Here is a 25766-nt window from a genome sequence, read left to right as displayed (position 1 = left end):
TTAAAGCCCCACTGGGCCTTTTATATTACAATATTAGAACATAAATAACCTGTTTTTGATTTATATCCGTGGAAGGGGGGTTGTAGTCACAGAACCTGGCAACCTCATAGCTCATTCAGTCCACACGAGTCACTATAAACAAGCGGAGCACCTTCTGCGGGCAGCTAACACCCGGCTAAACAACTTCCTTTTGTCAGTATGTATCAATATTTATCCCATGAATGCACACAGAACTGCTCTATTGTCGACTTAGAAGCCGTAAATATTACTGCCAAGCCGTGTAATTGTGTCTTAAAGCTATTCGTGTTACTGGTTTAGCGTGCCAGCACGCTAGCGGTTAGCTCATGGTAGCACGATCGGTTTTGACACCTTAACGTTAGCTGTTGCTGCTTTCCGTATGACAGCCATTGTCGTGTTCTTGGGTTGATTTAGAATGAAATAATAAAAACACATGCGCTCACTACAGACCTGCACACGTCACAGTTCGCATACCGCTTGACTTTGAAGCGCTAGCTTTTGCTATTTTTAGGAAGGCGCCCCAAGTCGGGAGCGGGGCCAGGACGTGACGGATTACAGCCCGCCCTCGGTCAGTCTGTGCGCGGGTCACTAAGTCACAGAGGGGGGCACTACATCAGGTGTGCTCAAATGAAGCTTGGTGATTGGATGATGTCAGAGATGATGATGAATGACTGAGATGCACTACAAATCTCTTGGTGCCAAGTTTGAGCTCTGGGGTCTAAAGTTGTCAGGGGGTCTTGGGGCCGGCATCATCGGAGTGTACTATGCTGTCGGGGGCCTGGCACAGCGCACAACCTGTACACAGTGTGAACGAAGACAACCGTGATCAGTGTTGAGAGTGGTGTTCTTGTTGTCAGACTCTAGGGAATCAAACTGGGCGATGTTGCCTCCAACTTTTCCCTGTTCTGATGACGAACCTAGGGAGCTGCATCACAACAGGAATGTTTCGGTCGTAACCAAAAGGCAGCAGAGTCTCATTCCACAAGCCAGGCTGTTTGCAGGGTCTGACGTCGACCCTCCTCTGAGCTGCCACAACACAAGCCTAAGTTCTGCTATTCTACAATTCTACAGTTTCATTTAGCAGACGCTTTTGTCCAAAGTGACGTACAACACAAGCAAGAATTCAGACTTAAGGAAAATCCCATAGGAAGCGCAAAAGTGCTTCAGTTGTGATTTGGTCACAGGTACTGCCATCTAGTGGCAGAAGAAGTGTCGCCCCCCCCTCCCTTTTTTTTTTTTTTTTTTTGGACAAACATACAACATCACACAACCCAGTTAGTGCTACATAGTCACTAAGTGCTGGGTCTTGGACCCTCTGACTTGTTCTACCCCACAGGACAAAGAGGAGCAGAGTCAGGTTCAGTGCCTCAGTGCTCTCTGAACAATTGAGTCTTCAATTGTCTCTTAAAAGTAGAAGGGACTCAGCAGAACGCACAGAGTTCGGTAGTTGGTTCCACCATTTGGGAACGACAGAAGAGAAGAGTCTGGCTAGAGATTTGGAGCAGCGCTGGGCTGGAAGCACCAGGCGTCTTTCGCATGCAGAGCGTAGTGGGCGAGAAGGAGAGTAGACCTGGATCAGGGATTCCAGGTAGGCTGGAACTGTTCTTGTGATTGTTTTGTAAGCCAAGAGCAGTGCCTTGAATTTGATCCTGGCTGCCACTGGAAGCCAGTGAAGAGAAACCAGCAGCAGGGTGACATGAGCCCCTTTACGGCTGGTTGAAGACCAGACGTGCTGCTGCATTCTGGATCATCTGCAGAGGCTTGAATGAGCCTGCAGGGAGGCCTGCCAGAAGAGAGTTGCAGTAGTCAATGCTAAGTTGTACATTAATAACCTTCATCTTCACATTGTTGTGTCATTCTAGGTCATCTGAGTCAGCTGGTCCTGTCGATCTGCTCTCCCGGAATATAAACTAGGACAATGACCTGACCGATGGACCACTGCAGTTTCTGCTCCCAGGGTCCTGTTTGGAAGCATGAATGACAAACTGGTCTTCCTGGGCCTGCTGTACTTTGTCCAGGGTATCCCCTATGGTCTCCAGTCTTCCCTGCTTCCTGTGTACCTGCGTGGAGCTGGACATTCCCTCACCCGCATCGGCTTCACCAAGATCCTCTATTTCCCCTGGGTCCTGAAGGTTCTCTGGGCCCCTCTGGTGGACCGGGTTGGCACCAAGCGTCGCTGGCTGGTCGGGACAGTGTCTGGTCTGGCACTGACATGTCTCTCCAGTGCTGCACTGGCCCCAGAAGGACATATCTGGGGAGTCGCAGGAACGCTGCTGGCCATGAATACCCTGGCCTCTGTCCAGGATATTGCTGTAGATGGAGCCGCAGTGGGGTTGCTGAAGGGTCGCGGGGAGCTGGGGCTGGGCAACACAGCCCAAGTTGTGGGCTATAAAGCTGGATCAGTTTTTGCTGGAGGTGGACTCCTGGCAGTGATTGATGTGGCTGGATGGAGCTGGATGTTCATGCTGCTGACATTCGTATATGCGGGTGTGGCCCTGTTTGTTTGGGGGGCCCCTGTGCTGGATGATGAGACTGTGAGGGGCCAGCAGGCTGATGGCGGCAGAAAGGGAGGACAGGGACTAGATGCTGTGTGGCCATGGAGGGTCTGGAGGAAGCTGCTGGCTGTGCCTGGCACCCCCTGGACAATCCTGTATGTGCTCACATACAAACTGGGTGAGTCTGAGCAAGAATGCACATAAATTACTCTGATATACGATACTGCTCTATGTTCTGGTCAATAGAGGTAGATTTATATTTCTTGCTATGCAATTCAGATATTATATGTTTAGTCAATGTTCCCTAAATTTGGTTGTGACCAAGAATTGCATGGGAAAGTGGGCCTTTTTAAAATTAAACACTGACCTGGGGACCGGCACTCTGAGGGACAAATAAAGGTTTATTTTATCTTTTAATTCCATGACCAAAAAAAACGACAACAAATTGAAATGCTTGACTTTTTTGTCACATATAAACAAATGCAACTGTCAGTGATATTTTCTTTTTCTCCTTGTGCATATTTTGGTAGGCCTGCTTTACTTTGATTGACAGAGAGGGAAAAGCAGGCGAGAGTGGAGGTACGCGCTGATGCTGTAGGATTTAGTTAAAAAGTCATAAACAAGAGGTTTCATGATTCTACAGGCATTTTTTTATCCAGAAGCCCACAAATTACAGACAGGATTGAAAGGAGCTTTTCTCTACTCAGTTTACAAACTCAAACTAAATTAAAAAAAAAGCATATATAGTCCTTTGTGCAGTATTGTTTTCAAAATATATTTGTTTCTAAATTGAATTACAGTTACAAAAAAAATCTTATTGATAATGTCTTACATGGAGCTTGTGTTTTTTTGTATGTGGTTATATAATTGCACAGTCACTTGGGCGCTCCAGTAAAAGCATATTTTCTAACCTTTCCAGCGTCACTGTTTCACAGGGCTTCAGGGTACAGGACATAGAGCTTTTCCCAGTAGAGGCAGCAAAGTTGTTTTCAGAAGTGTAACCTATGTTTGAAGGGAAGGTCAGATGAATATTCATGCCAAAACCCCTGTTCCTGGATGTTTCTGTTGGGGTGTAATTGAAAGATGTACGCACCGACAGTGACAGCCTGTATTATATTAGCTTTCCCTGGCTAAGATAGCCAGGCTCCAGTTGTAGCCTTCTAGTGAATGTTTACATGGTTTACAGAGTCTGAAGTCAAATAACCGTGTTGGAAATTAGTATTCTTTTCTAATTATAACAATAAGATACTGCCTTCATCACTCATTGGAGAGGGAATGCAAAGACCAAAAATTAAGAAAATTACAAGCCTATCAACTTAGAAACAGGGTGAGTCGTTTGTCAGCTTCAAAGTGTTTTTTGATTCATTTTTTCTTCATGTGCCAGACAATGAAAAGCAACGACTTGTGATTTTTCCTGGTGTTGTCTGTGTGTTTCTCACTGTAAGCGTCTCCTGACTTGTTTCTGCGTGTAGGACTCATGGCTCACCACTAGATGTCTCTGTTGGTGTACCCATCATAACTGAACTCAGTCCGAGCCTATGGAAGAAGTTTGGGAAGTCATTGTTGCAAGGCAACTTGGAAACTTTGCAGGTCTTGCATTGGAAAAAACACATTATAGCCTCAGATAAAGCCTTTGTTTGTGTAGTACCACAGTTATACAGCTGCCGAACAACAATAAGGTGTTAGTTTGAATGCATGTTAAGTTCACACTGGCAGTTTTGTCTGTGAATGAGAGAGTTCCTAAGAGAAACAAAAAAATTAAAAGTAGTTATGGATCAGACAAGCTTGTGTGTGTGGGAGAGAGAGTTGATATGACCAGGAGTTTGGTGTTTGCTAGCAGAAGGGGATTATGTAAGGATTAGAGTGTCTTTGTGTCTGTGGCGTTCAGAAACAGAGATGGAAGATCATGCTGATGTGTGTTTGTGTGGATGTGGGTGGTGGAAATATAATTGTCTCTTCAAATTTGCATAGCATTCACTTGTATATGTGCATGAATGTATATGCCTTTGTTTTTCAGTTTGTGTGTGTGTGTGTGTGTGTGTGTGTGCGTGCGTGCGTGCGCATGTGTGTTTTTGAGAGAGTGTTCCGGGTGGTTCTGTAATCGGATGAACCCCAGCAGACAACACTACTAGACAAAATATGAAGGCTGGCTGGAGCCCCTAATCTGTCTGGGGAGCAACCCCCACCCCACCTACCCACTCCACCACTCAGCACTCTCACTGTCACACAAGCACACACACTCAATCTGCTGACGCTCGGGATCATTTTAGTGTTTTCAGTATCATAATTAAACACTGTAGATTCATCAACGGCCTTATTACTTGTAATTCCTGCCTAAATATTTGACACCTTCGCCGGGACAGAGAGGATTGTGTAACCTGTGAGGCGAGGCCCGAATGTCCTCGCGTAATTGCCTATGTGAGACTGTATTGTTTTTGTTCAAGGGGTGTGGGAGCATGTTTGTGTGAGACTGGTGATCTGTCTGTCTGCCCCCCAGCCCCCCACACACAAGCATAAACCCTCTCCCTCATCTACCCATAACGACCTTTGAGTTTGTGCTGCGTCCACAGTGGAATCTTTGCGTTTGAGCTGCGACCCCTCCAATGATGGAGCTGTCAGGGTAGGCGTGTCGGGATGGACGGAGAGAGAGCGGAGGTGAAAGGGGGGAAGGCGCCAGCGGAGAAGGCCAGGGAAAAATTGTAAATCAAAGTTTAATATCCTAATTTGTTGGCACAGTGATGCTTGTTGACATTTGTGCTTGCAGCATAAACACTAAAAATTGCAACTGAAATGACTATCATTATCTTTTTATTGCAAACTGAAGTGTTATTTATCATAATTACACAGCTGGAGGCACATAATTTTATTTATTTATTTTTTTTAATTTGCAGCTCCTTGACTGGTTTTGAATTAAAATGCTTTGTATTGCTGAATGTCATTTAATGTTATGTAACTCTTTTGTTCATGGTAACTGCACAGCCCCAGTGTGAAAGCTGCTGTAGTGTTTTGCTTACACACTCAAGCTCATTCTTTTTAAAGGTAGGTGTCTAGTTACCCTGCACATCTGACACCAGAATGAATGTTTGCGAGAAGCGATCGATCCTGGCAGTGCACCTCTCTGGGAATCGACCAGGTGGATGAAGTAATGGATGGATGAACACAACAACAAAGGCATGGCAAAATGCATCCAGTAGCCAGTTTATTTAGGAGGTCTGACACTGCAGTTTTAAAAAGGATGCACAAAATATCAGAAACTCCTTTCAGAATTCCCCTTTTTTTTCTGTTTTACACTCTTTATAAGCAGACTACTGCCTGTGAAATGATGCATTACCGCCCTCTGGTGTTGGTTTTTGTCTGAGCTTTTAGCTTTGTGTTTTAAGTAAAACAAAAGACAACTTTTGAGTGACGTATTTTTGCACGTCACTCAGTCAGAAGGAGGGTGCACACCTTTGCCTCACATGCACACACATCATCCCTGTAATAATCCGTAGTCTCCTCCAGACGACAGTTTCATTAGTGGATGATGGTGATGGGGGAGGTGGAGGAGAGTGAGTGAAATAAGAGAGAAACTTAGGGAGGAAGGGTATTTTCCTGAGGGGAGAAAAGAGGACTTGCAGGGATGAGGGGATGAATAAATGAACAACCACCACATGGTGCCCTGAGACAGACAGAGAGCAAAATGGCCAGAGAAATAAACACTTTCATCCATGTAGATCCGTTTGAAGAGCCCATCCTCACCCGTGACCACAATCAGTCCATCTCAATTATCAGAATAATTCAGTCTTTCATCAACTGATCAGAATCGATATCAGCCTTTGTTTGGAGTACATTCAATTACTAATACCATCAAACCTTTAGATGCATTGAAAAAGTTAAATCAAATATATAATATATCCATTGATCGTACAGAGGAGGATATCGCAAATTCATCACCAACTCGTTTGAATAGCGGTTGCATCCCCAAAAAAGTCCTGTGGCCCTGAAGGCGTCTTAAAACACTGATTGATTCCCAAAGTGATGGCTGAGTATCGTGCGTTGAAAGTGAAGCCGACTGTATCAGACGTTATGTCACCATGAGGACAACGTCGGCACGCCATCGGGATCAGTAGATGGTCGTTTTTTTTTTATAAGACATCGTTGGTCCATCCAGTTTCGCCAAAGTCTTCTTCCTCAATAAATATATGATCCATTGGCTTTTCCAATTGAATTTTCCAGTTCCAAAAAATGGAACTTGAATTCACAATGTTTACCTCTACATTTCATGTGCAAAACAGAATTATTTTATCAACTTGTTTTCATGCAGAAAAAGAAAAGTTGGTAAATAACAGTCCAATCACTTTTATAAAATTTGCTTTTTAAAAATGGTTATAGGTATTAGATCAACAAAACAAAATCAACTCAGTCACCTTGCAGAGTTGTGTGTGTGTGTGTGTGTGGGGGGGGGGGGTGGCTGTCTTACATCTGCACTTATGGAGTGTATTTTCTCCATGTGTGTTGTCCTCAAACATGTCATGTGTATGAACCTGTCTTAGTTTAACTAGCTCTGGGCAGAGAGTGATACTGCCGTTCTTGGGGGGGGTGGGGGTGGATGTCCTCACTGATCCCTGTCGCTCAGCCAGTTCTTTTGTCCAAGCTGCAGCGCAGACGTCAGGCTTTGACCCCACTGACCTCTCAACCTTAGCTCACCTTTATCCTGCCCTGATCCCCTTTCCATGCTGACCAGCACCCAAGACCCTTCCATCACACAAATACTACACACACACACACACACACACACACACACACACACACACACACACACACAGACCATTCCTATCAGCTCATATTCTGGAATGAAGGTTTTTGAAAGTTAGTAAAAACTTTTAATAACTCTCCTAAAGCAGGCTCGACCGGTAAAGACCACAGATCCACTCCACTGGATGTTTTCACACTGTTCTTTGAAGCTTTTTAATCAGAATTAAGACTGAATTCTTTGTAGTACTGTTGGTGTTTGCTGGAAACGGCAGACGCATTACAGAACTTTTTAATGCCACGTATCAGTTTCTGTGTGCTGCAACCAGTGGATTCCTGGTGAAGACAGCTTCACCATTCCTCTATCGACAAATGCTTACATTTCACCCCAATAACTCAGGTGCACGAATGATAACAACCAAGCCTAGAAAATTCAAATCAGTGGTAAACAGGTAGATCTTTAGCTTGAATTTGAAAGATGTCAGTAAGATGTCTAGTGTTGCAAAAATGAGGGAATATTGGAAACTTTGAATCGGAATAAACAGGAGTAAACTGGAAGTTTTGGGATAATTTGTTACGTACTTACTTCACTTTACTGTATCTATTTACCTTGTCATTTTGAACTGATACAAATGCAAACATTTTGTTTTTTCTCTTAAGCAGGTGAATAAACAGTCCAAGCAGAATGTCAGATCAAACAGAAAACTAGCTCGCGAAAAGTAGAAGATACGTTTCAATTTAGCATTTGATAGTTAACTTGAGGACACTGTAATTGGTCAGAACTATTAAGCTCAGTAACGTCATCTGAATTTACCTGACTGGAATGGGTTAGGGTTGGGGGTAAAGGTTAGGGTTAGGGGTAAAGGTTAGGGTTGGGGGTAAAGGTTAGGGTTAGGGTTAGGGGTAAAGGTTAGGGTTAGGGGTAAAGGTTAGGGTTAGGGGTAAAGGTTAGGGTTAGGGGTAAAGGGTTAGGGTTGGGGGTAAAGGTTAGGGTTAGGGGTAAAGGGTTAGGGTTGGGGGTAAAGGTTAGGGTTAGGGGTAAAGGTTAGGGTTAGGGTTAGGGGTAAAGGTTAGGGTTAGGGGTAAAGGTTAGGGTTAGGGGTAAAGGTTAGGGTTGGGGGTAAAGGTTAGGGTTAGGGGTAAAGGTTAGGGTTAGGGGTAAAGGGTTAGGGTTGGGGGTAAAGGTTAGGGTTAGGGGTAAAGGTTAGGGTTAGGGGTAAAGGTTAGGGTTAGGGGCAAAGGTTAGGGTTAGGGTTATACTAACAAGGCCTCAAAAACCAAAAATCTCTCCATGTGATGCACAGTACAGGGTTAAAGCCAGTTTGTATCAGTTACTCCTAAAATTATCATCATTAAGTCCAGTATATTTCCGTCTGTTAATAAAGGCTCCACCTCATTTGCAAAAGAAAGTAAACATTTCCAAAATTCCTGAGCTGAACATATTGTGGAAAATTTCCGGTTACTTTCCATTAGGGCTGAGCGATGCGGACAAAATTTTATATCACGATATCAGTAATTCTTTATCCCGATAACGATATACTGTATATACCGATATAGTATTTTTCCTTCAAAATAAATGAAATAACTAGCAGTTTTCTTATCTTTTCTCCATTTATTTATAAAACACATGTTTTATATATATAAAACAAAATAATATCTATAGGAGATCAATTAAAATAAAATACAAATGTTCAGTGGTCAAATACTAATCAAAATATCTGCGACGACCACCTGTTTTAAAGGATTGCGTTCAAGTGCAATGTATGAAAATAAATAAAATGGCAATGACAAAGTGCTTCAAGTGACAATCAAGAAAGCCCTTCTTTTAACAAGCACAATCGCTAATTGCATTTTGTGCACTGACCTGTGCGCTAACCTGAACAAAAGTGCACATAAAAGTGCAATAAATTAACATTTAAGAGGTTGAGTTTTAGGAAGGTAACTTTGTCAGCTTGTTCTGACATGAAATGTAAGTTTAAGTGGTAGAAAAGATTCGACGTATTCGAGTCGCCGCTAACAACTTGCAGGCGGCATGTTTGGCAGATTACCGTTTCCTGGTCGTTGTCTGACTTTTTAAAACCAAACCAGCGCCACACCATGGAATTTCAGTTCCCTCTTTTTTTGGCATGTTCTCCTCTTTTGGTTCCGTTTCCACTATATTCTCCGCTGAGCTCTCCGCTTCTGCCATGTTGCATTCATGCTCAGCTTGCGGAGCTGTAAACTGGTACTTCGGGTGACGTGAAATGCTACTGCCAAGCAGTTACATTAACCTGGCCTGCATTCATTGTGTATGCAACGTGAGTGTGGCCTCAGAGCTAGCCCAATACCCTGCACGTCAAAATAACCATATAAATGACAGAGAGTTATTTCGTACGGTAGCTGTTTTTATATCGCACAACATATATGTATATATATCGCGTATTATCGCACAGCCCTTTGCATCCCTGATTAGGGGGACTCTTGGTTGTTGCGTGTTTTTGGTCTTTGTTAACTCCTGACACCAGCAGTCTGTGTCTGCTGCAGCTGGCTGATGTTCTGGACTCAGTCTTCATCCCTTAGTTAATTCCTGCACCCCTAAGACACGAAGTTGCTTAGTACTTTCATCCCTAAAAGAGGAACTTTTTAGCAACCTGGACCCGTTTCCTAATGTTTTAGATGATGTGAAATAAAACTGTAAGGACAGGTTCAGGGTCTGTTTGTTTGCAGTCGGGTCCGTGGGAGCAGATCCTGCATGCGCATTAAGAAGAAAGTCAGATTCTGCTCATCAGACTGACCTTTTTACTGCACCAAAGAAAAAAACAAGATCGCTAACAGCTCCCAAACCCCGAGTTTGGAGTCACTGCATGTGCGACTTAATCATGACTTGACTCCAAGTCTTGAGTGCAAATCCTGTCTCTGCTTGCCACCCTCAGGTCTGCAGGGACCATAGTGACCTGGACACCCACTGCCAGTTGCAGAAGAGAACAAACCCTAAGCACCTCTCCTAAAGCCAAATACAAGGTCCAAGGGGGGAGAGACCAACTGCAGGCATTCCTCTCCCCTTTCCTTTAAGTTGTTGGACAATAATAGTAATAATCTGAGAATGAAAAAACATATCACACAAACTCTCAGGGAATGTTGAGGTCCCCTTTCAGTGAGTGCTGGGCCCAACCTCAAAATAAAGTCTCGTCGTGTCTTTCCTGTGACTCACGCTAGCCTACTAGTCTGCCTGATATTATATTCTGATCAACAACGGGTGGGAAAGCACAAGAATCTATGCTGCGATAAACGTCACTGAGAACCCCCGTGCTGCGGTGGCGCCTGAATCCAGAAATAAAGCAACCTGCCCTTCTTCTTCTTGTCACCTCATCTCTTAATATTAAGTTGTTTTGTCTCGCTCCGTGTCTTTTTGCTGTCTGCTTCTAATGTAAACACAAACACTGAATTTTCTGTGAGGCTGCCATCCCTCCTCTGTTTCCTCTTCACTAACCTCCTAACAATGTCTCTGTTCATCATCTGCCCCCCCCCTCTTTAGCTGATTCTCTCCATCCCGGCTGCTCTCCTTTCTCTCCTGTCATGTTTCACTTGCATTATCGTTGTCATTTCCTGCACTACAGCTCTTTTTTTTTTTAATCCTCCTGTTTTGTCCTCTCTCACCTCCTGGTCCTTTGTCCCTGTTTCTTGATTTCTTTCATTTTTCTCCTTATGACCAACTCTCTTGGTCCCCCTCTCTGTTTTTTGTTTTTTTTTTCCAGTTTTTTTCTCCCCACTCTGTTCCGTCTCTCTCATCCTCTCCCCCTTGTTCCACCCTTTTCTCCTTCCCCTCCGCTCCGCTTGTTTAATCTTTGCAGATGTCTAATGAAATCCCTGCTGAAATGGACAATTGTTGCTTTGAGAATATTTATAGAAAGGAATAATCAGCCTGCTTGTGTTTGTCTGCACACCCCCCCCCCCCCCATCCCCTCTTTAAAGAAATAATTAGTTGAAGGCAGGACTGTGAAAGCTCCAAGCTCCGAGCTAAACAACAGGCAGACAGGCACGGGAGCACAGAACCATGGGTAAACAACTGAGGCATCATGGGTACCGCTGCTGCCAGTGTTGACTCTATTATGACTAATATGGTTACGGCACAGTTGATGCAACTCATAACAGTTCAGCACAGAGAATGACAGAGATTAAAATGTGAATAATACGCAGGGAGGCTGTGAGTGTATCAGTGTGGCTCCGGCTGGGTCTGACCACCACGTGGGTTCCTGCTCAGAAAAATTAACTCGGTACTAAAAAATCCAAATAAACGTTTTAACCCCCCCATGGCTGTGCGTCAGAGAGAGAGAGACCTCCTGTACATACGCATGTCGCGGCATGTCATCTGGGTACCCAGTGCTTCATTTTGATTATTGATGAATCTGGAATTTTTTTTGTTTTTTTTGTTTAACCGTTCAATTTACATAATTTAGAATATTGGTCTCTGTAACTATGACATTAATTCCTTTGTCAAACAAGTAATTGACTAATTGTTTAGAGCTTTGTTTCAATCGTTTTGTGCGATCAGGGTAAATGTAGCATTTATTAGTGCATGATCCTTCTCTTTTTAATCTCTCAAAAAATACCAATTTACCACTGATTTTGTTTGGAAACTGTTGTTTTTTTGGATTTCAAATGTAACGGTAACAGGATTTGTCTTGGCATTGATTTTACTGAGTACGTGAGAGTCAAATTGTGTTTGCGCCTGCCAATATTGAATTGCTTATTCTCTCTGTGACCAAAAAAAAAAAGCACAGGGAGCAGACGAACACCAGAGTGATTATTTTGGTGTGTGTGTATATATGTATATATATATACATATATACACACACTGTTGTATATTGTATGTGTTGGATTAGACATGGGATTCAGAATCACAATCAACATACCAGTAAACTTGGATAATTAAGCATTCACAGTATTGATCATTCAGTTTTTTTGTCCAGCCGTATCCCGTCTCAGGGAATTAAACAGTATGTTTGCTGTGTCATGTTGCAGGCAGGTGAGGATGGTTTGGAGAGGTCTCTAACAAGCTGATCCTGCGTTGGTGATGGTAGTAACAAATATGAACTGCCAGCGGTGAAACATGAGTGACAGACATGTTTCCTACACGGAGAATCCACATTAGCTCCTCCACGTTTCTGCCGGGGTGTCACGCCACTGTTACAGCGGTGACACTCGTTCTGCTGCTGCACTCCCGATCACTGGGAGCTTCTCAGCTTTCTCTTACAATTTTTTTTCATCGCAGTCTGTTTCATCTGTCTCTTTTCCTCTTTCTCTATTTTTGTTTGTCTCTTGGCTGACTGAGTGAGTGAGTCGTTGGTTGTGTTGCGTCGTCTTTGACAGCAGTCTGGGAGCCAAGCTGTCACTCACGCAGCTCCTTGGTCCCACTGTCTTTCTGAAGTCAGTCTCCATTAATATAATAATGGCGTATAGTCGGCGCCACTGAATATTTTACTGTAATGTTCAGCAGAACATTACCCCCACACTCAACACCACACAGAGAAAGTCTTACTGTCTGACAGAAACTTTTTATTTTGACTGAGAGGTCTTTGTGATGTCTGTTTCATCTTTGGAAGTTTTTGTGTTTTTGTTGTGTTTTCCTTTTTGTGCTTTAGGAAAAGTGCTAGGCCTCCGTTTGATAAAGTGACTGAGGGTATTCTTTTTCTTGTCAGGCATCTATTATTGACACTTTCCAGGAATAGGCCTAGGTGCGCCGCGTGTCAGCGTGCTGTATTTGATTCTGCAGTCATCATCTCAGGAGAGCCATGTTGTTCACTCTTGCAGGCTAAACATTTTAGAACAACGTCCTCATCGTGGGTGACTGTGATTGGAGTGGGCGGGTACTTTTAGGAGGCGTCTCATGTACTGTAATACTGTATGTAAAAAAACAACAACAAAAAAACCCAGATGCTTAGTCAGAGATATACGTTACATACTACACTGATTGAGTATTAAATTCTACCACTAATTCTGCTTCCAGTAGATCTTACTTCCTGTCTCCTCTGCCTCTATTTTTTCTTCTTATTCTCTCCCTGTTTGTCATCTCTCTTCTTCTCCACCTCTCTCCCGTCGCCCTCTATGCAGGTGAGCAGGGTGCAGTGACCATGTTTCCTCTTTTCCTATTGGATCACCACATGACGGCCAGGGAGCTCGGCTTTTGGAACGGCGTCATCGCCATGGGCTTCTCCATCTGTGGTTCCTCTTTGGGCGGCCTGCTGCTCGCTCAGTTCAGGTAGCCTTCATCAGCAGGATAATCCTCGTCATCATTTGTTGGAGTCTGACTGTAAAGTCCTTTTGAAATGTATCGTTTTCTTTATGTTACCAAAGAATTTGAACGTGACAGGTGTAACATAGCTATGAAAGTGAAGGGCCGCGTGCTGTTGAGGCTTCACCCAACACTGGTGTTCATGCAGTTATTCACGAGGGCTTCATCTAAGTTTCCCCCTTTTGTGCCACGTCTGGGCAATCGACTGAAAATACATCAAAACTACCATTTAGAACCAGTAAAAGTTTAATTCAGTTAATATTTTTCCCAGAGAGTGCGGTCATGAACCTCTCTTCAAATACCGTTATTTTAGATCGTTTATTTAGTTTGAAAGAAATGCAACACATTCTTTTAGATTTTTTTAGGAAATGTACTTTTTTACGTCAAAAGTAAGATGGGAACTTCTTCTCAAGGCATTTTCATTACTGTTGTAAACTGGTACTTAGTTGACAGCTGCTCACGTGTTATCATCATCTTCCTCACGCTGCTGCTCCTCGTCTTCCCAAATTCATTAATTCATTCTTTTCCCACTGTTGTCCCCTCCTCTGCACGCTTCCCCGTCTTCCTATTTCTTTCTTCCTATTACTGTCTGTCTCTGTCTCTCTCTCTCTTGTGTCTGTGTGTGTGTGTGTGTGTGTGTGTGTGCGTGCATGCACACTTGCGTGTGTGTGTTTTCTGCCTGCCTTGCTCTGTGTGTTCAGTAATTTAAGTAAACATACCCTTGTTTGAGAGCTCAGGGACCCCCGTGTCTGGTGCATGGTGTGAGAACAGCATGAGCAGCAAATCCATCATGCACACGCACGTGCGCGCACACATGCACACACACACACACACACACACACACACACACACTCCGGGTATGAGACAATGTGAGTGTTTTGTTGAATCTACAAATAAAAGCATGTTGGATTTTCTGATTAATATATCACAGGTTTTATGAGATTGTGAATTGTTCTGATCGCTAATTGTGACAGCCGTTACGAAAAGCCATTTCAGTGTCATGTTAATGTCATTTAATTAGTCTATGAATATTGTCTGCTTCAGCATGATATTTTTGAACAATAGTCTTTGTTAAAACATTAGGAAAAACCATAGAGTACGAGATAAGAAAATGAAAAGGGAAGGTGAGTGAAGAAGCTGTTTTTGCACAAGTGAATTCATTCATGGCCATAGTTTTTTTTTAATTTTTTTAAGAAGTGTATGATCGCATTTAACCCTCTCTCCTCCTCTTCTCCCCCTCAACATATTGACATTCTGACATTTGTGGCCAACCGCGGTTGCGTAAGGTTTTATGTCTGCTCACACTAATATCACATTATATTCCAGCCCTGCCTATGGCCAGTGTGATGTAATGGGAACTATAAATAACACGCGTGCCTGAATGGAGAATACTGTGTTAGCACCACAACATGCTTTACTGTACATTCAACAAAACATCCAACATCTTCTTTTAAAGGTAGATTACAGGCGCTGGAGGTGCCAGAGGGCGGTGAAAAGGCCAGTAGCACCAGTTTAATGAACCGGATGTGGACGACTGTGGTAGAGAATGTAAACGGCTGACGGTTTTCCTCCCGTTTAACCAACTTATCTGCGCTCTTGTTTCAGACTGTTTATCTTTGTCATGTTTTCGAGTGACAGTAGCAAACACACAGGCTCCAAAGACAACAAGAAAAGCACTTTCAGATCCTCTGAAAAACACATTTTAGATCTTTCGCTCCATCTCACTTGTAATAGTCGTAGTAACTTGTAAATGCAGCAGTATGTTGACAGAAAACCCTCTCAAGTCCTTCTCCGCTGAGAGCAGACAAACGACGCCTGCCTGGCTTCCAAGTGAACATGCCAACTTTTCAGGAATTACGCTAATTTTCCACTGTGTGAATGAACAAACCATCATCAGCCTCGTAATTTTAAAACTTTAGATAACAGTGTGTCTGATGGCTTTTGAAGTGTCTCTAGTCCCTGTTGCTCGCTTTAACCCAGCTAACCAGCAGTCAGCAGCCTGTGGCAGTCTGGAGTGGAGAGACGGGTCGTCTGGCTGTGAAGATGGCGGACAATGAGCGCATTTCCCAAAAAGTCGTCGGCATGTTCCTTGAACGTTTAACCGGTCACAGTGACTTACAATACCAGGTGGAGAGATACAGTACTGATACAAATATTCTTAGTTTTTTAGAAGGTTTGAACCAAAAGTCTAATAAATTGGTGCTGCAGTTACTTAGTTAATTCTATAACAGTTGCTGAGAGAATTTATGATTTTTAAATTTTCTGTTCCAACCTTTCATAGGCGACTCTTGTCTTGTTCCTCTCTCTGATAGTCAATGTAAACATTTTAGATTGTTGGTTTGGGGAGAAGACAAGAGGACAGTTGTGGATGTGACCTTCAGTCGACCAAGCAGCTCATCAGCAGCTCTGGAATAAACAATATCGCTTAATTTGACCTGCACAGTGACGGAAGCAGTGCACCAGACGGTGTCATGGAGCCATCAGAGGACTTTGTAGGGTTATGAAAAACTGGAGTGATGCACAACACAAGCAAGCGTTGACGACACAAAGTAATGTTCTGGTGTGTGCAGCCGAGTTATAATGGGCTTACTCACGCATTTGTAGATGTGTCATTGTAGATCAAACTTGATGTTTTTGGTGATGCTGTGTGCGATCATTAATGTCTCCTCACCTGAGCCTGTGACAAACACACACACACACGCACACACACACAAACCTATACAGTATGCACACAGTGAAAGGGCTGTCTGGTGGGCTGTGGCCAGACTCTAAAAGCTTCGTTGGAAGGTTTATCGTCCCCTCCATCAGAAACGGCTGAGTGGTCAGTGAGTGACCCCCTCCCTTACAGCCACTATTGGCAACCTGAGAATGTGGCTATTCTTATCCGGGCCCGGCCCGTGTGAGGTGGCAGCCAGGCAGGTTCGCGTTCTCACACACACACACACCCTTCAGCATGAGAGTGGGAGATATGAAAGGCTGGTATTGAGAGGGAATGTAAAGAGCAGCAAAGAGGAGAATGTGTTTAGCATGTGAATGATTCAGGATCGTTTTTCCTGAAGAGAAGTAAGGCAAGGCTTGATGGAGAGTGGATGGATGATGGCGGCGGCGGCGGTGGTGGGGGCATGATGTTGTTGGCCATTTGCATAAAGCTAAATTTATATTGCTGGCTCTTTCTGCACTCTGAGGTCTCAGAGAAACTCCAAACACATATTTCTTAGCACTTTAAAAGCAAGATACACTTTCTGGGTGAAGTATTGCTTTAAAAGTCCACTGATGTGAGTCAGGAAGCCAGTCAAGCCATGAGCAGTGCGGCCGGACCGGTCTCACTCTGGCGTTAACTACACACCCATGTGTGTGGTATCACGTGTGCTTATTGAAGCAGTGATCATCGTCTCATCTTTTATTTCTGAATAATATTTTAAATACTTGGCTTTGCTTGTGGTAGCCTGGAACTTCATAAACTCTTAATAATGGACTGAAATAAAAGGAGCTGCTTGTGGATTTGCTTTGCAGTTTCAGTTCCGTTGATGTATCCTGCGTTGTGAGACGGGCTCCTTCTCCCGCACGGCCTTTTTTTACACATAAGTAATTACATGCAAAAACATAAACAAACACACACAGGGTCCTTTGAGTGGCAGGCATCCTCTGAGTGATTGGCACTGTTAATCCCTGATGTCACACAACACTGTGTGTGTGTGTGTGCGCGCGTGTGTGTCTGTGTGTGATTAATTATCTTCCTCATGCTGGGGTTCTCATTAGGTTATTGATTACGTCATGAACCAAACCCACAGGGGGATGATTTTCTTGCACTAACAGGGAATCAATTAGTGTCTGGGGACTTGTTTACTTAAGCTTGATCATGTATGTTTTTGTGTGTGCCCCTGGTTATGTAGGCTCTTGTGTGTGACATAAAGAGAGATGCTGGAAGTCTCCACATGCAGTAAAACTAGCCCCGAGTCACTGTCACAAGAAAGTAAGCCCTGAAAGTTGGCGAGTATCTTTCTGTTACCCGACTCTTTTGTTTCTCTCTCCTCAGCATCGGGGCTCTGATGCGACGTGTGTTTGTCTTGCGAACCGTCAGCATGGTCTTCCAGAGCTCACTGCTCACTGTGTTGGAACCATCGCCACTCATGAAAGGTGAGAGACAGAACCAGAATGGTGGAAGGGAAGGTGGGGGGATGGACAGTGCCATCGTCTATAACTGGCGCCGGATTTTCCTTAACATGAAACTTATTTTTCTGTCCTCCTGACTTGAACCAGCCTCAGCAGGCCAGTCTTTATTTGTATCACAAACAGACACCATCCATATCATCCTCCTGCTTCCCAGCCTAAGTAGTTATGTCGTTATCACATCTTAGAAATGTTGTAACCTGCCTCCGTCAGATCATGTGTTTATTCTGATATTTCATTGCTCCTCACCTTTTCAATGATGGAGAGCGTCACATCAGCCATGTCAACCTGAGACGTGGTCCTCAGTGAAAGTTGTCAGTAAAATAATCCGTCGATTCAAATCCACTCGAAATCAGAAGCATCTTTTGCTTCAGTTTTGGTGTCATTGTTAGTCATACGTGATAAAAAATGTGTGTGTCAATGTCATATGAAAGGCAGTAGGTGTGTCCATCTTTTTCCTTGCAAGGGTTAATAAATAAAAACTAGTGCTGCCAGGCAATTAAAGAAATGAATCTAATTAATTACAGGATTTGTAGTTAAATCTAATTAATCGCATTTTAATCTCATACCTGCTTAAGGTCCCCAAATAGAGAATTCTAGGACATTCCAAAATCGTAGTGCATGACTAATCAAATGAGTACACTAAGAAGAGAAGATTTGAAATCCATATTTTTATTGGTGGTTGAATAAAACCTAAGTCAGGGCGGAGCCTCAAACTGGCGCCTTGACTGGTGATGCACGTGTGAGGTGACGAGCCACTGCCAAGTACGGGTCCTTCAATGGGCCAAGTTTGAAATGCTGGTGTCCGGGTAGAATTCGCATTGAATTGCCCCTCAAGTGTGGCGGCAGTGTTGTGCTGGTTACTGAAAATTAGTTAGTTATAGTTACTAGTTACTGCAATTCAAAAGCAACTCTGTTACTAACTCAGTTATTAAAACCAAAAAATAAAACATTACTATGAAAAGTAACTATTTAGTTACGAAAAAAAAGTTCAGAACTGTCAACATTGTGAGCTCTGTACTACTTGACATGCATTCATCACTGAACTGAACCCCGCTCAACAATATGGTCTGTATTTATACAAACACTAAGCTGTTTCAAAGTGATTGATTGATTGATTGATTGATTAACTTCAGGCTGGCTAGCAGTAGCACTCCCTCGTTGAGAAGAACAACTCAGGCACTGTTGCTTAGGTGCACGGGGGTGAGGTGACATCTGTGCCGGTCCCTGACCTGCTAGCTTTAGCAAAAAGTGTCGTCGCCGCCTCATGCTGCGTGCCTGGACGCTGCGTGCCTGGACGCTGCGTGCCTGGACGCTGCGTACCTGGACGCTGCGTGCCTGGACGCTGCGTGCCTGGACGCTGCGTGCCTGGACGCTGCGTGCCTGGACGCTGCGTGCCTGGACGCTGCGTGCCTGGATGCTTTCATAGATGAGAGCTGCTGTTTGCGGCCGCAGAGAGGCTCTTAGTTCCGAGACACGAGTTGCATTTAACATAAACATTTTTCTCCTTCTGCTCAACGAAGGAGAAGTAGTGAGTGTACTTCCACGTGAAGAAACTCGCCCGAGGTTCCGCCATGATGTCTTGCACGTTCTTGCTGTTGTAAACAAACACGCCCCCACAGCGCAGCTCACTCTCCTCCTGTCTCTTGCACTTCCCTCAAGCCCCCCCCGACACAGGAAGTAAACACAGTGGCTCAGCCGAGACAGTAAAATAACGTAAAATAAACTAATGAACGGATCGTTTAGTAACTATGACTGAGTTATTGAATATTAAAAATAATGCGTTTGATTATTAGTTACTGCCAAAGTTACTTTTTTGGCAGTAACTAATAACGCTGTAACGAGTTAGTCCCAACACTGTGTGGCGGTAATTTGCGGTGTAATTAATTCATTTAATGAATGCGTTAAAGTGACAGCCCTGATAAAAACCCTGTGGCTGTTCTCTGGTATTTACAACCTGGGGGCCCACAGTTCATACTGAAATGAAAAGAAAGGTATTCTGTATATTCTTTTCTTTTGCTCTCCTGTGACCCATCCACTCGAATCCAAATATGGATTTTTTTTTTTTAATGGCCTAACGAGTGATGTAATTACCGTCGGTGCATCACTACGTCCTGCCTACCTGTCTTCATCATATTATTTTCAATTGTTGCATTGTTATTTGCATTTATTACCGTGTTTCACTCGCCCCATTGAACAGAGAAAGTAGTGTGAGGAACAATATAATGAAGTTTCAATAAAATTTAAAAAAACAACTCTCACTCCAGCTGCAGCCGGTCCTCCCTCCCTCCCTGAGCCCACAGACACATCACATTTGTACAGTTGCCTGTGTTTCTCGTGCGTTTGTTGTTTGTGCTGTTTAACATACGATATACATATGCACTCACAGCGACCGGTGTTTCCATAGGCATGTTGACTCATAACGACACTGTTAGTCATGTATAGGGAAGAAGTGCATCACTCAGGTTGTTTATGGAACACTTTATATTTGCATATTTCAACTTTCCAGATCCTGATCACTTGTACACAGTCCCCTCTCGTTCCTTCAATAAACACACAAAACACACAGGCATTACCATGAGATTTCATCGAAACAGACGGCTGCAAGTCCCAGATGAAGAACGCCGGGTGAGGCGGACACACACCTCGCGTGAACGGGAGGAACGTGGCCGTCTGGTTCAAAGATGGTTTTGCTCGGTTGTCCTTTCACCTGCTGCTTCACAGGAGCGACAACTGAGTCTCAACAGAACCTGAACGTTACAATGAGCACCTAAATTATCGCAGCGCTGTTGTGTTGCTGGTCGTGTGTTCAGCCCCCGGTCAATGGCAGCATACAGAAAGGTGACTGAACACGGGCTGAAGTTGAGCTTCTGCCTCTCAGCCCGGCTGTTCCTCCACTGAGGAGATGCTGCTGTGATGGATTAGATTAAAAACATCCACAGACCAGGACTGCTTGAAAATAGCCTAATTGGTAATGTCAGATCAGGGAGAAAAGCCTGAAAAAGTAACGCTGTGTTGTCTGTATTTTTTTAGTTATTCTCTAAAATAAATTAAACACTTCGAGAATCAAAATATCGTGAAGAGTCACAAGCAGTCATGGCATCATTTAGAGGGTATCCATTCCAAAACAGGTTCCATTTTAGCCAAATGATCACTAAGATTATAGCGAAAGAGTGGATTATGGTGAGGATAGAGGTGCTCTGTCTTTCTCCAGAGAGCCATTCTGTTGTTAATGTCTGAATGACACATCTGATTCTGTAGCACAGCCAGTTGCAAAGCTTTTGGGATTCAGATCTGTGCCATTGATCTCTGGCGGAGTTATCTGTTCCCCGTTTCAGGCCTCTCAGACTGCAAGTGAAGGCCTCTCCCCCTCCACTTTAAACCCAGAACAAAGATTTCAGGAAGACCGAACCAAAGAGAAAAGAAGAGAAAACATCCCTTTTCTGAATTTTCAATATTACATGATAACCCTCCGCTTCCCACTATTCTGATCGGTTGGTGTATCCGTGTGCCTGCAACACTCTTGTGTTGCTGACTGAAGAGTCTTATTCTGCAGAACTCTGGCGGCTTGAGTGAATAATTCAGTGTTATCAGGAGCAGAGACAGATAGGCTCTGTGGTTCCTCTGTGTTTCCCAATAACTGCGCTCTGCCTCTTCCCCTCAGAGGATACACTACATGTGTTTTGGGGACGAGGCGGGTGGTTGTAGCAAGAGGAAGGAGAGGAGACATCTCAGCAGCTTATTGCTTTGTCTCTGCTTTGTACGAGTGTGAACGATACTGAGAAGCGAAGCGGCACAATGTGAATATCATTGATTTAGACTTCTTCAAAATAATCCTTTAAGTGTATTTGTCTCCGTATGGGACCGTTCCGTTTTCCTTGACTCGCCCGTGTGTCTTCTCTCCCTCAGGTATGGCTGTCCTGAGCATGAGTGTCCAACACTTCCTGGGTGGTCTCATCACCACCCTCACTTTCACTACCATGATGCATTGCACTCAGAGGGCTGAGGAAAGCATTCAGGTAAAACTGTCCATCTCACAGCTTTATTCTGCAGGCTCAATGTAAGAATATCGCTCTGCTGTCTCTTTCTTACCGTTAATTGTCTCCTTCTGTGGTAGTGGGTCATCTCCTGTGCAGTTTAGTAACGTCAGGTCATTTCCTCTGGTTGCCAAAGGGAGCCAGGGAGGGAGACCCTCGATGTACGGGGCCGCACCTAAACACCACCTCCCTCCCTGTCATCTGCTCTGCCTGTCAGTTCTCATCAGCTGTTTCCACCTGGAAAATTTCATAAGTCTTCGCAGACCCAGTTTCTATTCATTCCTTCTTTTCTTTTTGTCTCCCCCACCCCTTTTTTTCCCCCCTCCCCGCACTGGCATTGTCCCCCCACCACCTCGTTTTACGTCTTTGTCATTCTGTAGTCCTTTAAGTGCTCTCTTTTCCACTCTGACTTTTCCCTCTCCTCTGTCGATTTCTCCTCTTTGACATAACTCCTTTTGTCCCTGTCGTAACTGGGCCATCGTTGCCTGGAGGTGATCGTTGTTAGCACAGCCATTCACTCAATCTCTGAAGGTGACAAATTATCATTTAAATTGCTGTCAGTTGTAAAGTGGAGAAGAAAAGGCGAAATTAAACAAATCATAGCAGCAGATATTGAGATCCTGATACTAGTAGAATAAAAGAAATACCAGTAGAGGGAACCAATCAGAACCTGTGAGGATGTGAACCAGGGTTAATTTGAGAGGTTCTCATGACACATATACTGTTTGCTTTTTGGCCTGTGTGTGTGTGTGTGTGTGTGTGTGTGAGTGAGTGAGTGAGTGAGTGCGCGTAGGAGGGGAAAGCATTAGCTGGTGTATGTGTGTTATTGAAGGTAGTGTATCCAGTGACAGAAAGCTGATCGTGTGAGTGCTTGTTAACGATCCCCAGGAGAAAGAAACCAAATCTGTCAAACAAGTTGCTCCGAATTAAGGCTCTCCACTCAGACGTGGTCACACGGGCTCTCGCCGCTCTCTACCTCCCTGTGCAGTTCGCAGTTACCCGCTCGCCACCGTCACTCGTCACATCCGTATGATTTCATTTACAGTTCCAGTGGGAAATGCTGATTAACATGATTAACAGTGGGCATAAGTGGTGCACTTGTTAACTGACAGATCCACAGTGACTGAAAACAGAGAACGAATGGTTTCGATCCTGTGTGTGGATGAAACCGTCACAAATGTGTGCTTGAGAGTTCAGGCTTGCTGCTTTAAAATGGAAAGAAGAAGAAGAAGAAGAAGAAGAAGAAGCTGCGTCTATATACCTGAGAGGGAATGCAGAAGCATATTTCATCATTTTCAAAGCTACCTGCTGAATGTGGTGCTGCCGGGCAGAGGGAGGAGGCTTCCACAGATTAGGTAATATTGGCCCCTCTCTCTTGCTCCGTCCTGGAGCCCTTAAGGCTGGGATCAGATACTCTTCTTTAGACGTCTCAGACCATGATCTCATGCTCTCTCTGTCAGCCTTCCAGTCTTATGTTGGTTTGTGTTTCTGCTCTTTACTTTGGCCCTCTCCTGAAGTTTGGAATCGCGACTTGTCCCTTGTCTGTCTTTGTGGGATCAGTGGTTTGTATTATGTTCATAACAATCGAAGGATTTGCCGCTGCAGGTACTTTACGTATCTCGATTAAACGATTCTGGTGAAAATTGATACGCGTCAAGAAAATTACTTTGTTGTACTTCACGTTATCTGTTGAAAAGACGTAACGAGGCGCATTGCCTTCTCTAACACACCATCAAAAAAAACGGCGATGGTGGAATCGGTTTGTAATGTTTGCTGTTCGAATGAAATTATCAGTATTTGGTGTTGCTGTATTTAAAGTGTACCATAAGAGGAAGTATTGCAATATATTGTTGTATCAATGTAGTGTTCCAGACCTTACCCTCCATCTACTACTCTCCCCCTCTACTAACAATGGACCTCATTCATGAAATATTTGTTCTTACACACAAAAACCCCTCAGTTTAGTCTCACACACAGGAAGCAAACGTCTTTGTAATTCCTTTTCCCTCTTCTGTCTGTCAAGTGAGCTTGCAAAGACTTTAATGTTACATGAAGTATACAATAGATGTCAGGAGCAAGGCGTCGCCTCCTGTCTGTGAGACGAAATTGAGGGTTAAAAATCCTGTTGCACATAAGCACATCTCACGTCCCATCGTTTCTCATCCTCCCTCCTCCTCTGTTCTACTCACCGCACCACTACACTTCTGTTCCCCGTGTAGGCGACCCACTACAGCTTCCTAGCGACCCTGGAGGTGCTGGGGAAGCTGATGTTCAGCGCGCTGGCCGGAGGCCTGGTGGACTGGTTCGGTTTCCAAGTTGCCTTCCTCTTCTTCCTCACGCTGTCTGCAGGAACGGCGCTGCACGTGTGGACGGCCACCTTCACTGGCGCGCTGAGGGAACACCAGCTCAAAGACCAGCCCAAGTGAGACCAAGACCCGCAGGAAGGTTTTGATGCGGGTTGTCTTCAGGTGCTGAATAAGTGTTGAATAACTTGTTTGATGAATACTCACTAGAAGTTCAGAAAACCTTCATTTCACTTTAAAGGTCTTAAATGTGTTCGATTTCTTATTATATTTTGCCATATTTTAAGGAGATATCAGCCATTTAATTACTCTGATACTACAGAGTTGTGTGGTTTTTTCCCCTTCAAATTTGCACTTTGTCATTTCACTGGCAAACTGTTTTTGTTTTGTTTACTCTGCATTTGAAACGTAATGAAAAGTCTTAATAGTTACGGTGGCGTGACGAAACCTACAGATGCCGAGTGTTCGCTGACGAGCACAAACACAGCAGGCGTTGCAGTTTGGCGTGTCAGGGCAGTGAGGTACCGTCAGACACTGCACGCACGCCGCTGAGAGGTGAGACTCGTTTGGGAAACAAGAGATGGGAAGCTACGTTAGCTGAAGCCTCCTGTACGTTCTCTCACAATAAATAAGTAGTTGCAACAAAAGTCACAAGGGTCATCCAGCGTAGGTGCGTAGACGCTGTCGACGCTTTGCTGTAGAACAACATTAACGATGCGGTGCTGCTGTTGGATGATCAACATGTACTCCTGCACTTTTATTTATGACAAGTAGCCCCCCCCTCCCTTGTAAGATAGAACTACACAATGCTCTGCCCTGACAGTTAGCTTACCTCCTGTAGAAAACTCAGCTTTACGCACTGCATGGTGCCCTCTCCTCTCCAGTTTTAAGTTAAAAACAGAGTGAGCCTGTTGTTTTAACGTTTCCAAGAACAAAGCCTCTGACTTTGGCTAATGTCTCACTTTTATGCTTTAAAAGTGCACAATAATCTATGTACTATCAACTATACTGTAACTCTCCATGGTACTGTACGAGCCTCAACTATAGAAACAGCAGTATGGAATGTTGTCACCAGGCTGGGCGAGACTCATCTGGGTGAATGTACTGATGGAAACGTAGTCTTAGAATGGGGAAACGAGACGGCAGGGTTGGTTCACATCAATGTAGTATTCTTAGCAATTTCAGCAACCTTCCACAGCTGTTCATCGGCTTTCACTCATACAAACGACGAATAGATAAAGAGTGAATCAAAGGATGCTGTACGTCATCATCCGTCCATGTAGCCGGCCGTCTGTTCTGTACCGACTCCAGAAAACTTGTTGCAAAGCACATCTCTTGTCTCTCAGCTACTGTGTTGCCTGAGATTTGCACAAAATAAAGCTGCTGAATAAATTCTGCGTTCTGGTGGGGGTTTTTTTGGTGTGTGTGTGACCTCTGATATTCTCTATCCCCAGGGGAGAGGTCCTGTGTGGGCTTTAAGGACGATCTCACCTTTGTAAATCCACTGTGGCTTACAGCAACCACCAACGCAACACTGGCTCTCTGCAAGTGGACTGGCTGAGGGCTATAGTAGTGAATAGGGCCCATGTCACTGTATCCACAGCCCATACAGCTCTAATGACACAACAAATGCTGTGAAGGAGGATTAGGCGGCTTACAAGGCCCCTCAATACACCTCCACTTTAAGCTTTCTCACCAGGCCTCATTATCTGGGAGCGCTGTTTGTATAGTAGGATAGGCA

General features: G+C 44.1%; 1 protein-coding gene across 3 annotated transcripts; it reads left to right on the top strand.

Moving 5' to 3' along the window:
• The first annotated feature begins 87 nt into the window (after positions 1-87).
• Positions 88-25422, top strand: slc33a2 (solute carrier family 33 member 2). Of its 3 annotated transcripts, XM_086207389.1 has the most exons (7): positions 126-196; positions 1355-1606; positions 1881-2691; positions 13335-13482; positions 17552-17652; positions 21595-21704; positions 23942-25422. In XM_086207389.1, exons 3-7 carry the CDS (start codon positions 1992-1994, stop codon positions 24146-24148), a joined length of 1266 nt encoding a protein of 421 aa, XP_086063515.1. In that variant the 5' UTR covers positions 126-196; positions 1355-1606; positions 1881-1991; the 3' UTR covers positions 24149-25422. The 3 variants fall into 3 exon arrangements, with proteins under 3 accessions (XP_086063514.1, XP_086063516.1, XP_086063515.1); XM_086207388.1 differs by lacking the exon at positions 1355-1606 and having other exon boundaries at positions 88-196; XM_086207390.1 differs by lacking the exon at positions 1355-1606 and having other exon boundaries at positions 110-192.
• The last annotated feature ends 344 nt before the right edge of the window (positions 25423-25766 follow it).

This window comes from Aulostomus chinensis, chromosome 6, assembly GCF_037954235.1.
Source record: "Aulostomus chinensis isolate RoL2024-O1b breed Wild chromosome 6, RoL_Achi_v1.0, whole genome shotgun sequence".
NCBI lineage: Eukaryota > Metazoa > Chordata > Actinopteri > Syngnathiformes > Aulostomidae > Aulostomus > Aulostomus chinensis.
This window is presented reverse-complemented; position numbering and strand designations above follow the sequence as displayed.